General features: G+C 38.4%; 1 protein-coding gene across 1 annotated transcript; it reads left to right on the forward strand.

Moving 5' to 3' along the window:
- The first annotated feature begins 7310 nt into the window (after positions 1–7310).
- Positions 7311–14438, forward strand: cxcl12a (chemokine (C-X-C motif) ligand 12a (stromal cell-derived factor 1)). Its single transcript, XM_038737464.1, has 4 exons — positions 7311–7443; positions 8853–8970; positions 10013–10096; positions 11992–14438. Exons 1-4 carry the CDS (start codon positions 7377–7379, stop codon positions 12017–12019), a joined length of 297 nt encoding a protein of 98 aa, XP_038593392.1. The 5' UTR covers positions 7311–7376; the 3' UTR covers positions 12020–14438.
- The last annotated feature ends 222 nt before the right edge of the window (positions 14439–14660 follow it).

The following is a 14660-nucleotide window of genomic DNA, read 5'->3' on the forward strand; positions in this document are numbered from 1 at the left end:
TTTATATTGTTGCATGCATGTTTGTTTTTGTGCGTATGTGTGATTGTGTCAGTGAACATGCAAGTGGATCTTTACACATAATCCCCTTCATGTTCATTTATCCTGGCATGAAAAATCACCCTCTGTTTCCCCGCTGGGGAATTACTTCAAAGGCGCCATGCAGGATGAATAGCATGTAACAATATCTTGTATTTGTCCATGTGAAAGAAGACAAGATACTCTGTCTTCTGCTGGTGCCGTTTCCTTACTCTGATTAATAGGCCTTTGATTGCAGCTACAGACTGGTGCCCAAGCACAGAGAGTTGCATGGCTGCCTACTATTATAGCCTGCTAAGTTACAAAGAGACCAAATTAAAGTGACAGTCACATTCGGCTGCTCTATCATTCTGACTGACAGCTGTACCTTTAACTCTCTATTTAAATGCTCTTTAAGGGTTTTATGTAATGACCTAGGCATAGAAAAGCTGTAAAGAGACAGCAGCTGTTGTGTCACGGCTCAGCGGACGACTCTTGGGGGGGTTGTCCCAAAAAGGGGGGTGGCAAAGGAAAAGATGTGGCTAAATTGGGGGAAAGTGCTTTCTTTACAATTGCGCCATGATTGCACCATAATTGATCAGTCTACAAAACATGATATGTCCAGTGCACTTAACAAAGTCATGCACCAGAGACTGGACGCTATAATGATTACGCCATGTTAAGCTTTTACTGTAAGTGTTTTCAGGATAGACAATCTGCATGTTTGACTGGGTTTTCAACACACAAAAGCAGAATTGTGTCATCTTTTATCAGAAAATCTACTTTCAGCCTTTGATGAGTTTCTGATATGAATTCCAAAATGTAAAAAAATCTCTCTAGGAGCCTGAGGATGAGGATAGATGTAGATGGCCTCATTCTGTTATAGTAAAACAAGAATACTACTAAATAGCTGAAAGTTTTACAGTCTGGAACAATTCGTGTATTATTCTTGTTGTATTACTGAATATTTACTGCTGGTCCCATCTGCCAGAAATGATAGCCAAGATGATAATTTGAAAATCATAAAAGCGGTGGTTAGAGAACCGATACCTTATGAGTTCACTTTCTGTTGCAGAACTGTCAGTATGTTAATGAAATTATATTGTTATCAGGTATAAAAACTCAAACAAATTGCACAGCTGTAGACTATATCTTTCTGATGCTGCAATGACTACCAAGCACTTACAATGAAAGGCAGTTTCTTAAAAAAGGATAATAATTATTATATTTTTATATTTAATGGATTTCTGTCCAGCAACAAGGCTTGTTAATCTTTGTTCTAATATAAACTAAGAAACACTAGATGGTGATTTATGTCTGAGTGGCTTTCAGCTGTTTCTGGCACTCACTCACCTGTTTTGGCATCTCTCTCACAGCACTCACAAATATTACGTGGCCACATACCAGCTTGATGACAGACAGGATAAATGTAGCGGATAACACTCGTGCTGTTTGACACACAGGATTGAATGAATAATGAAATATTAACAGGCTCCATGTGACTTTTTATCACACAACTGGATCAGGTTTAAGGACAAGCCAAAAATATCCACTGTATGAGGATGCTTTGACTAATGTGCGAGCCAAAGAGGCTAAAAGAAATAGGAAAAAGAAAAGGGTGATACATGGAGAAAGGGATTGTGTGTCACTGCCTTTGTCAAAAATTAAACATGTGGCTGGGACTAAAGCATGAGGCATGTTGTTTGTGTTGTGGTTTTCAGTTTCAGTATCAAAATAAGCTGCAGGAGTTTTTTCTTGTGAGAAAAGTGTGTTTGCGTATGTGTATCTGTCCTGGTATTTAGTGTGTGTTTATATACTGTTGCAAAATAGTAACACACACACATGGAGAAACATGTTTATATGTACAGGTTCATGGTTCACTGCCTCCAGTTTATGTAGAAATGAGAAACTACAATGAAGGAACAGAACCAAACCACTGTGCTTTACAGATCAATCTAAATCCAGGACATTTTCTGACAACTTGTGCTCCAATATTTAATTTAATGACTTATCTTTTCTAAATGTTGTGAGAGTGAATCACAGATCTCCCTACTCCTGAGAGTCTTGGAGAAAAAATCAACATGATATTTCGCAATAGCATTCCGCCGATTTACAAAAACCTGTAACTGCATGACTGTATATCATCAGTCTTGACTTCAAAAAGCCGATTCAGCAGTGTTACCATGAATCTCAATGTGTCTCTGGGCTGCCTCTTGGCTCTTCCTGGGCAACATCACAGAAGCAGCTGAAGGGATTTTGTTCCCGTGGCCGGAGAGCACCATGTGTCAAACTCTATCCATCCACCATCAAGCTTACAGACTGGCTTAACACCAGCTGTAGTTCATGTGGCTCATTCTGGTATCAAACTCACAGCTGAAACCATAAAAATGAGAACATCTGAAGTTCACTTTATATCTGAATTTATATTTAAGGTAAAGAAGATTTTTTTGAGAGAGAACCTGAGAAAACATGTTTTATTCACTGGATCTCCAGGATTATCAGAATGCAAAAACTCACTCTGCTGTTTGTTGTTAGTATGACGGCATCTCTTTTTGCCTGCAGCAACAATGTTCTGTTTTAGTGCATAGCAAGTACAAAAAAATAGATTTTTTAGATTTTATTGATTTGATTTGCGATTTGTTGCAAACATTGAAAACTTGATTAAAGTATACATGTGCTAACAGCATTGTGATGCAAGAAGGATTTTGTGTAGTTTACAAACCCTTTTGAAGTACAATACAGAAGATCAAAACTTGACTGGATTATATTGTATTTACTACAACATAAGAAAAGAGAGAGCACTAATTAGCAAGGGGAGCCAGATGCCCATGTTACTTGACCTGGAAGTTTTATTAGATGATATAAAATAAGGCAGAAAATTTCTTTTTGTTGATATTATTTGGAGGATCTTGAAACCTACCAGTGATTATAAAGCCATTGCCCAACGCATTGTTTCTCCTTTGATTCAACATCTATGGCTAAAGACTTTGTTGACAGGCCATTGAGGTGGTCCATATGGCGGTGTGAAGGCGCAGGGCTTGTGACTCTCTGGAGGATGTAGAGGAAACCAGACAAAGGCTCAGCCAGCAGGCCCTCAGCCTCACAGAGCCTCAATGGAGCAGAGGCAGATCCCCCACTGGGACCAGTTGCCTGTACGTTCTCAAACCAAAGTCTGATCTATGGAAACTGGCCACTCCAACATAATACGCTCAGTCATCCATACTCTTGCCTCCTGGGTCACGTGGTCTCTCTCTAAAGGTGAATAGTAGTTAAGGAATGTTTAACAATCTATTGGCATGTGACAGATTCACATTTTTTCTAACTAATGACTGACAGCACGCAGATGAATTTACTGCTATTGAACAGTATGGTGTAGTGTAAGCTTTTTAAAATATTTAGAAAGGAAACTGAAACAGCAGCTTTGTAAAAGTGTTATCACGATGACACAGCTTAATGTGTGTAGGTTTAAAATTCACGTGTCATATTGGCTGTCGGGAGCTGTTTCTAAGAAAAACTACAGTAGGAAAGAGATTATGTACTTTCTTACTAAATGTTATGCCAATAAAGTCAACTTGGATTGTAAAAAGTGAAAATGATAAAGAGAAAACAGAGAGATGGACAGAACAACCAAAACAAAGTTGATCAAAATATACCTTCTTGAAAGTTTACACCTGACACCTGCTATGCCTTTCGGAGCTTTGGAGAAAAACTTGACATATGATTTACACTTGCAGTCAAAAAGGTACTTACCATGTACTTTGAGAGTACAGTAAGAAATGATTCATGCAAAGAGCAGGAGATGGACCCCTGCAGTGAGACCTCCCAAAACAGACAGACAGATGGGAAACAGAACACTACACCACAACACTTTTCAGCTCAGACAAATATACAGGTGTGAGAAAAACGTTGGCCAAGAGTTAAGTAGCGGCAACAACGAAAGACTCAGTTGAAAGTAAATACAACAAAATGCTTGTTAAATGCTGTAACGCTAACTGATGTCATACTATTGTTAACTGAGCCAAAAGCTACATTCTGACACCAACATCGAAAACTAATTGCCAATGGTGTAAAATCATGGTATTCGTACTGCAAGGCGACCACTTGTAGCTCTCGTCCCATGTCTCCTGCTGAAGCGCACAAACAATGTATATTCACATTTATATTAAAATTTTTACATTCACATATATTTGCAGATCAATAAATATTTGTGGAACCAAATGTGTATGGTTGGTCGCTGTTCTTGTATCTGAAAACAATGAGAAGAACTCCTGCACACTGACTCGCTGGCTGCTGAAATGTTTAGCTAATGGACAGGTACTCACGAAGTAATTATATATATATAATCAAAATGTAGTCTCCCTTATTGTAAAATGTTAGCGAGAATTTAACAGGTAGCATTTATGTTTAGTGTGTGCAGGTTGTGCCAAAATCACCTTACGTCACCATCACTAGAAAAGTCGTGCAAACTGGCATTTTCATTCAAAACTGTCACTATCCAACTCCAAAACACCCTAAAATGTGAGGATGTTTCAACACTTTCTTTCACTTTCTGTTTTAAAGAAGATAATTTTGGTAATCCGTTTTCTATAAACGATTCCTGGTGAGAAAAGAACTGAGTGTCTCATTTTCGGGAAGATGCAGACTGCAAACTTGTTGATGCAGGAAAGAATAAAACAACTGGGCAATGTGCTGCCAAATCAGCTTATGTAACTACTACAGTCCATTCACCTCAGTGAAAGAAAGTAAATCTGGCTGATAGTGGCAGAAATGTTGAAATACTTGATGTTCTCTGACGTCTCTCCCATGCATGTCACAAATTGGCTGCCATTTACAACTTTAATGTGTATGTGTGTGTATGTGCTTGTGTTCAAGACAAATTACTCCTGTTTGTAGTTGCGCTTGCACAAACCACACTGCACACGTTTGTTCTTTGTGCAGGCTCACACGGGTTCGGGAGGGAATAGAGGCGTGAATGTAAAGTGTGTATTGTAATGCCACTTGTGGCGTCCTGTGTGAGGAAGAGCAGGTTGTGAGCTGTTGAGCTGTTGTGATCGGAGCACTTTGATCTGAAGCCCTCTGAAGTCAACTTTCACCCCAATCTGAGAGAAACTTATTCAAATACTTTGGCTTTCATACTGCACCCTTTTCCTTTCTGCTTGTCCTGTCTTTTGCTTTCTTAGTTGCACACACACACACACACACACACACACACGCACACACATACACACACACCCCACACATATACACACACACACACACACATATACACAAACAAACCTACACACACACGCACACACCTACACACACACACACACACACACCCCCCCCCCACACTCACACCTACACACATATACACGCACACACACACACACACCCCCCACACACACGCACACACCTACACACACACACACAGACACATAGACGCTTTGAAAAAAAGTTAGCCTTTGTAGTGTGTGAGAGAAGTCAATATGTGTCCTTTCAGCTGTCAGTTGCTTCTGCTCCGTCCGTCCCCTCCTGACTGTCTGGTCTCCATGGCATCATCTATAATGACAGCATATGGAGCAAAATGTCTCAGACAGACACAAAACGATAAACAGACACAGATTTACACATAGGATGTGAATACATTTCAAAATCAGCATATGTACATTAATGCTCAATCCCTGAGACAGATATTGCCAATATAACTTACGTGAAGGAGGATTTGTACTTTTCTTATGATACTGGCTAGATGCAGTAAATCACAACTGTAAAACACTTTTATTCTCCTTGAACTACTCTTTTCTCATTCTCACTCATTTTCTTGAAAAAGTGTGCTGTCAGTAGGTGGTTTGCTTTCCCACAGCTGTGTGATGAGAGGATATGTCTCCAATAAATGGAAAAAGAAAGAACAGAAAATACAAATCAACCACTTATGCACGTTATTCATGTTGCCCTGTGATTCACAGAAAATATATTCACTTCCTCGGCCAGTGTAAATATAAGCTTTTGTTATCTGCTGATTAAAGGATTTCAGGACATAATTATATTGTGGTATTGCATTTAGTTCAGTTGTGTGTATTTGGCTTAAACAAGTCTGTAACAGTATTTCAGGTATTACAGCCTTAGACTATCCCAGTGTGTGATCAGTGCAAAAGACATGGCTCATCTATGTTCTCATCTCAGATAAACTTTGCACACACAAACACACATACACACGTACACTGGATAATTTGCTCTGGAAGATGAAAGCCAAATGTCTGGAAACTGACTTGACATCTGCATCCGGTTAAATTTGCTAATAACACAGTTAGGATGTGCACACACACACATTTGCAATGTTCAGCAGGCTGTATGAAGACAATTGTTTAGGGATTCACTTTATCTGAGAATAGTTTTACTCCTTTTTAAACACAGACTGTGAGGAGTGTATGTTGTGGTGTGTGTTTATATTTGTATGTTGTTTCTATACCCCTCTTGTCTATTTATTTGAAACATCAATGTAACAGAGAACACTTTATGCCAAGTCCTCTCCAGTTACACTCTTAGCTTTTAATTAATTTGGGCCAATGAAGTCCCTGAGAAGACAAACCATGACTAAAATCAAACACATGCGCAAAAATGTCTCCTGTTTCTTTTCATAGCCTCAGCAACAGCCACAAGGGCCATGATGAACAGAGGAAAACATATCCAGTGTTTGTCTGGGGGCAAATGTTTTTTCTTATTAGATGAATTAAATAAAACATAATTTAAAAAGAGAAAATAAATAAACTAAAACCAAATTAATTTCTGCTGAAGTTTGTTGGTCATGCCAAAAGTATTCCATAACACACAGTAATTCTAAATTACAGCTCATAATATGAGTTTTTAGTCTGTCACACGCATGTTAAAGGGAGGTGTGTGCGTGTGTGCGTGCGTGTGTGTGTGTGTGTAGTGGGGGGTCGTGACGGCTTGATGCGTCCCCGCACTGTCCGTAGTGGCTTTGGCTGCCTGAGTCAAGTTCTTCTGATATCACGCCTGAAACAGGAAAACAGATTTTCTTTGTAAAATAAAAGCATGCAAAACTGAATATTGTGACTGTATTGAAACTGAGTTATCAATTACTGACCTATTACGAATAACGCACTTTACTTATTTATTTTTAATGTTTTCTTAAGTTGTGTGTTGATAAATTAGGCCCATATGACGTGATAGATAGTCGTTATGTCTAAGCATGCTCCTTTCATGGCTTTTATTTTGCTATTCACAACCGGAAGTTATATCTATTTTTCTGATTGCCTTGACACTGGTGCGTAATTTAATGCTCCACCGCAACCCCGTCTGCCACAGCTCCTCTGGACTTTACTCTGAGCAGGATCAAATCTCAGCGACATTATCTCAGAATGGATGTGAAGCTGCTGGTGGTCGTGGCGGCGCTCACGGTGGTGATATATGCGCCTTCATCACAAGGTATGAAATTATTTTCTGTTTTGTTGTGTTGATGGTTCAGGTTTATTTAGACTTTTTTTCATCTGTCGGTGTAAAATTATCTGGAAGTTATTAAGGTTGGTTTCATCATTATTTGCCAGGATGGATCGTGTGGATTTCCCCCCCCTTTTTAGAAAATAAGAAATTAAAAGAAAAGCATGCATCAATGGAGAATGATGTTTAAATAAGCATCCAGCATATTAGCTTTTACATTAAGAGACTGTTGACATTTAGTACTTGAATTAAAAAATTACCATGATAGGCTTTTGCAATTATTATATTATGTTTAAATAAATGCTAATTTGCATGGAGTGATTTGGTAAAGTCTCCCTCTTAGTGACAAATCTATCCAAATAATCGGCAATTTAATTCAGATGCATACAATTATGTGCAAATGAATGAATTGTCAATTAAACGTAATAGTTCTTCTTTTTCATTATTTGCATTCCATAAATATTAGTTTAATGTATGCATGAGCTTGTTCTGGAGTGGGAAAAAAACATTTCCTGACGTGCGTAAATGTGCGTAAAGGTAGCCTACATATGGCTCTAGCAGTAAGAAATTCCAAGACGGATCACCGATCAACGTGTGTATTTGCTCTGCTCTTTGTTTTCTTTTAATTCCACGCAAATGAGGTAGCTATGATACACAGCTATACATGGCGACACCAGTCACCCATTTTGAAGGTGTTGCGCTCTTTGTCATGTTAATACCGTGAGATCATGTGTAAAACATAATTAACATAGTTTACAGCGGTACTTCTCACCATCTGTTTGTGTGATATGCAGTATTTTGTTGGTTTCGCTTTAAAATAGATGTTTGGAAATAGCAGACAAGAAAAAGGAAATGATCTTGAATACTGTGTATTTATTCTGAAAGCACGCCATCCCAAATTATACTAAATCGTGCTTCTTCTTCTTTTTTAACAATGTTAGCCCGCTTATTTTGTCATGTAGAGGCTTACTCCTATTTATTTTTCCACATTAATCAACCGTGAAAATCTTGGTCGACAAGGTTGTAACGGAAAGTATTCACATCCATCATGAAGTTTAAGGACCACACAGTACACAGTTGTGTATGACTGAAAGAGCTTAGTGTTTGTGGGTCTAGAAGTCCTGATAATAAATTAGCAAATTTATCTTCCTGCCTCCTGTTTGTGTGTTTTTTGGATGAGAGTGGATGGATAATTAATATGCAAATCCAAGAAGATTAGCTATTAGTGGTACATTTCTACTTTTTTGTAGTGGCTCAGATTTGTGGTGATTTGTTTTGGTTTTCCTGATCTTTCAGTTATGTTGATGTTTAATCGTATTTCTCTTCTTATTTATGATCTATTTTATCAGGGATAATGCCTTGCTGTAATTGTGATACTCATCACTTCTCTTTCTCAGCGAAGCCCATCAGTCTGGTGGAGAGATGCTACTGTCGTTCAACGGTCAACAGCGTCCCACGGGGCTACATCCGAGAACTCAGGTTCATCCACACGCCCAATTGCCCCTTCCAAGTGATGTGAGTATTTTTGTTAATGCTGGCTTTAGGCAGCCACAGAAACACATAGAATTGCATGTTTTCCACTCTGGCATTAAAACATCACACAGGTTTCCCCCTGGTTGGACATTTCTCACCATCAATCTCCAAGTGGAGACAGGTCAGAGAAAAGAGTTGTCCATGTATTTGTATCCGTGCACACCCCTCTGTCACTCGCTTTCACACTCACATGAACAGAAAGCAAGCCGCTCTTACCACAGGCCCAATGATGCATCCACAGGAAGTGAGTATGAGTGAGCATGAAAGGGAGGTGGAAATTGGATGCAGTTATGTTTTCAATAGCAAAGCAACAGTTGTGGATTTTGTAATTGGATTTTTGTCTAATATACTTGTCACGCAGCGATTCCTCCTCATACTGTGCTTACAACCTTTGGGTCTGATCTCATTCATTGTCACGGCTTGTGTGGGGTGAATTTATAGATGAAAGTGTGCAGCAACATAAACACATTGCAGTTGGATAGTGGACAGGAAGACTTCAGTTAAGAGTGGGACATAGAATTGACAGGTCTTACAAATACACATACGGGGGCCTGGAAAACTGGTTTTTAGTTAGCTGGATATGTGCATCAAAGGAGGCATCGTCTCCCACAAAGAGACATATGATCCAGTCTTGACCCATTCTGTAAATAACCACAGGGTTATGCTTCATTTAGAAAGTAGTCTGTAGACACATGTTGAGGCACTGACTCCTCAACCTCAATGTACTCAAATATTTACTTTACTTACTACATTAATTAGGTAGTTTAATCAAGGGTGAAAAATCAAACTTCTGCCTGAATGCACATGTTGTTTAGCTACATAAACATCTGTAGCAGCATCACACATAAGGTAAATGAGTGATTGTTCACCGCTGTGAGCTCTCTGTGTGTGTCAAACTGACATGGCAGTGTTAATTCAGTCTGTGTCAAGACACCTGATGTCACTAACTTTCCATAATTCACCCTTTCATCTTCAACTGAGGCATGTGTGGCTTATACTGAGCTCTTTCCTTTTTTCTAATCAGTGCCAAGCTGAAGTCAAGCAAAGAAGTGTGTGTGAACCCAGAGGTCCGGTGGCTGCAGCTGTACCTGAAGAACGCTCTCAACAAGTAAGTCGATACAAATCAGATTGATTTTGGTTATGGATTGTGTGTTTGCTGCAATACATGGTTCAGTTGTCTGCTGCCAATTGTCAACTTTAAAACAGATAACTCATGGGGAGCACTGTAAAATCACTTCCACTCCATAGACATTTAAAGCAGGTAGCACATTTGGACATCTATCGATGAACAATTGTTTGAGTGACAGCTCTTAAATGCCCAATTTATAATGCAGCCCAAACCTGAAACATGTTGCTACATGTACATGTGCATTCCACTTTCACACACCAGAGTGCTCTTATGGGTTCATCCCTGGTCATCATTGTTTATGCAAGACACATGTTTAATAAAACATGGACAAATATACCACACTTATCTTAAAGATTGTATATTTGCTAAACATAATTTTCAGGCAAAACAGTGCAACTTCACAAAATTACGTTTCTTCTTTGGTCACTTAATCTAACATTAATGCTAAAATTTGCATTCGACTATCATGCTAAAGTTCATCTCAGTTGAGAGGGCTAAAAGTCACTGCCAATATCAACTGTCTCCTTCCTGCTTTGAGGACACTTTTATAAAAAAAACATTGGCACTATAAAGTTTATAGAAGGGATCAAGTTGCCATCCTGAACTTGGTGCAGTCATGTATTTCCAAGGATTGAAAACCCCTGTAGCGGTCAGATGAAACAAGCTCTGCGCTGTGGTGTGGAGGCAGATAAAGAGTTTGGTTGCAAAAAGTAAATTTCCTGACTCTCCATGTGAAGAAGACTAAATGCTCTCATGGAATCACTGACCCAGTGAGGATGTTGATATCACCCCTATGCTCCAGCATCTGCCAAACACACTCAATACCCACTGACTGATCCGCCCACAGTCTTGCAGCCAGACTGTCTGTCTCAAAGGTGATTGTAGAGTCCTTGACATGTTGAGGTGTGAGCAGAGTCTTCTACATAACAAAACAGCCCAGGGAGAGAGTAGATGGTGGTCATTTACAATAGATCAGACCTAATGTGTTACCAATTACACATACAGTCAAAGGGGAAGGAGGGACAACCTTATTTACGTTATTTGTGTATGTATAAAGGCACATGATTGTAAGTCATGCATTATGCTAATGTTTAGTCTGGTAAATAAGACCATGATCACCTTTTTTATCAGTTGTAATGTGGCTCAGCCCTTCCAAAGTATTATTCCAATGTCAGTATTTCAACTACCCCCCCGTGTTCAAGTATTTATACTGTTAATATATACGGTTTGTGCAGCGGTATGCATATATATCACTCTGCAACAGCTACAAATGAATGCTCTGCAATTACATCTTTGGATACACTATTTATCAAAACAAGTTTTTTCTTCATTTAATGAAGTCAAAATAGGACTTCTTCGAAAGAAAAACTGTCAAAGAGTAATTGGTTAAAAACTTTGGAGTCAGACTACCAAGTGACTAATGGACTCGAAGGGGACTGATTAACCAGCTGAACACAGAATAAATTTAACTTCATTGGGCTAAAATGTTATGTTCTTGATTACAGGTCAACAAACATGTTGGTCCAGTAAACATGAAGCAGCTGCTTTCATTTGAGAATACTGCAACTGAATATATTCTGAATTCTGGCACTTGGTCTTTGTAATCCTGGCATCCAGTCATGGCTGAACAAATACCCATTCATTTTCATATGGTGTTTACTAGTAACACAGCCAAGTGTCTCCTAATGGACATGATACACATTTTAGTCAGATTTATCTTGTATAATCGATTGTAATTGGTTTTGACAAAACTGGAAGCCAGCAATCACATGTGTGAATTGTCAGTGCCAAATATGTTATATGATTTTGACATTGTGTCTTTACATCTATTTTGCTCTAATGAAACTCATATCAATTATGCTTCTCCTGTTTAGGATGAAGAAATCCAAACAGGGCAACTAAAAACTGCTGCAGAGATCTTCCTGGGCTCTTCACAGTTTTGAAACATGTGATTTGAGATCATCTGGTATGTTGTACAGCACTTATGGCTGCCATGCCTGCGGCCTTTCGCATGGAAATAACCTACAACTCTTCACCATGGACACCAATCTGTCTTCACCATCACCACTCTTACCACTTATAGAGATCGTAGATGTTATTAGTGCAAAGTGCAATTATATCTGAGTGTATGTTTTTCTAACTATAATGTATATATATACTTTTTTGTTAATGGACTTCAACACAGTAAAGAGCTATTTTTAGAGATGTTCTCGTTCCTCTGGCCTCTCTGTCATTTAGGATAAAGGATCAAGTTCGGGGTCAAAGTGTTTAAGGGTGAGAGACGTACAGTAGGTCAGTGGTAGGGTTTTCTCCACAACAAACATGAATCAACATCCTTCTTAACAGTAATAGAGTCCTGTGGACCGTTGAGCCAAGAGAGTTATTATAACTAATCCTAAATATGGGATCTTCTTATCCTTATTGTCTCTGATTTAAATTGTACAAAATGATAAACAACAACAAATAGGTTCTCTTCTAAAAACTGAGGAATGGGCCGAGCTGCAGAGCTTGCCAAGTTGTATTTCATGTTTCAAGTTAATTGGCACCATGGAATTTCAATGGGTGCCAGCTACCCCTAGACTGAATATAAGATGTATAAAAGATCCTAGTAAAAATAGCAATTACAATGTTTTCGTGATAGAAGTTCGGATGCCAAAAGAGCTTGAGCATTTCCTGAGCTGTGGCTGTGATTACGCGACCCTGTGTTACCCAACATGCTTTTTTTCATTGTTAGACAAAAGCTGAACATCTGGATCCCAAACAGTTTTAATTAAGCGACCAAAAAGTCGAAATGTGCGGGAATCATAAAGCTTCCTCACTTAACTAGAGATGGTAAGAACAACTAAAAAGTAATCACCCTTAATAAATTGGTGTCAAAAAGATTAGTAAGTATGGATGTCCATTTCAAAGAACAGGCCGTACAGTAATTTGAACAATAGTTACCACATCAGTAGTTTAAACACTATATTATACTAAGAGCTAGTAGAGAAATTAGAACTGTACCTTTACTGACTACAAATAGATGTATATCAATGTGGCTACCTACAACTGTCACACAGATAGCAATGCACTTTATACCTGATGTATTCGTGTTTTAACAACAAAATTTACTATTACCTACTTAGTCTGATCATTAAATTCTTTCTGTCTTTTTTATGTTAAACACACTGTTTTCATTCTGTTCTTTGTGATCATTGAATGTGTAGTTGCATTTAATTGTTAAACTGGGAGATCTATACATCCATTCATTTAAATCGCCTTGTCATATGTAAAATGAATATGATACAAATGTTTTATTTTTGTACTCTTTTATACATTTATATATTAAATCTAAACATTCAAATGAAGGAACTGTACTCTCACAATTGAGTCCTCTAGCCAACGGTTTATTGTAAAACTTGTATACAGCTGGTCAGGGGGAAAAAAGGAAATCTTTAAAATGTTATAGTTGCTATTTTAATGTATGCTTTCCTATACGAGGCTTTTCATCATAAATACACACACTTATACACACTGATGCACACATGGATGGAGTTCAGTTAAGTGACTCACATCTTTATATTCAGTGTAGAGCAAGGATTTCCAGGGCCAGCTGCTGTAATCTTCCTGCATTACGGGTCAGAGAGTAAATCTAGACTTTGATGTGAGAACATGTGTTTAGCTTTACTCTAAGGTCTAATGAGAGGCAAGGACAATGATCCTGCCTGTTATTTAACTATTAACTCAACAAGCGACCATTAGGAAAACATTAGCGCTAAAAGGGGTGAACTTTTAACTTCCCTCCAAGGGCATTATGTGAGGCGGAGCACAGTAGTACATGTGATGAGAGTGATCCGCTGAATGAAACATCAGGGAGAGATAAAGGGCTGTGAGTGGCAGTCCACAACCCATTTTGTTATGTTTACTGATTAGCTTTGAAGTCCGGTTTAAGCACGATAAAAACAGAGTTAACAGCTCTCGTGTGGGAGATAAAGCCATTGATTTAGCCACTGATTCAGCTCTTTTGTCCCTATTTGGAGTGGGAATTAATCCGATATAATCACTGTATGATCTGATTGTGTTAAACTGATATCACTGCAGGAATCTGCAAGTAGCAGCAAGTATATTCCTTTCCAGTAATGTGAAGATTGGACAGGTTATGTGACATTTTCTCATACAGAGGAATAGTTCTGATATCTTCCAGTGTTAACGATTTGTCGATTTGATCAGAGTAAATGATTTTTTAATAATTTGTTCACTGACAATATTTCAATTAAACTTTGTAAGACAAATAGCTCAACTGGCATTTGCTTTATATCATTAAAATTTTATTATGTGATGATCTCAGTGACTACATTATCACTGATCTGTGTGGGGTGCACAAAAACATACTAATATCACATGTCCTCTAATGAAAAGCAGTTGTTTGCAATAGTTCAAGCTCACTGTGTTCTTGGGATCACTGCCAACATCCATCAGTTAAACCATGCAGGTGGTGTGGCTGGTGCCATGAAGCCTGAGATGTAGTGAAAGGGGAATGTAAAAGTTTTTACTTTATATTTTA

Source organism: Micropterus salmoides, unplaced genomic scaffold (genome assembly GCF_014851395.1).
Source record: "Micropterus salmoides isolate LMB-PRFRI ecotype aquatic unplaced genomic scaffold, ASM1485139v1 Ms_hic_scaffold_22, whole genome shotgun sequence".
NCBI lineage: Eukaryota > Metazoa > Chordata > Actinopteri > Centrarchiformes > Centrarchidae > Micropterus > Micropterus salmoides.

Coding starts and splice junctions, on each gene's coding strand:
- cxcl12a (XM_038737464.1), top strand. CDS start 7,377: ATGGATGTGAAGCTGCTGGTGGTCGTGGCGGCGCTCACGGTGGTGATA. Junction 8,971..10,012: donor AATTGCCCCTTCCAAGTGAT/GTGAGTATTTTT, acceptor TTTTCTAATCAG/TGCCAAGCTGAAGTCAAGCA. Junction 10,097..11,991: donor CTGAAGAACGCTCTCAACAA/GTAAGTCGATAC, acceptor TCTCCTGTTTAG/GATGAAGAAATCCAAACAGG.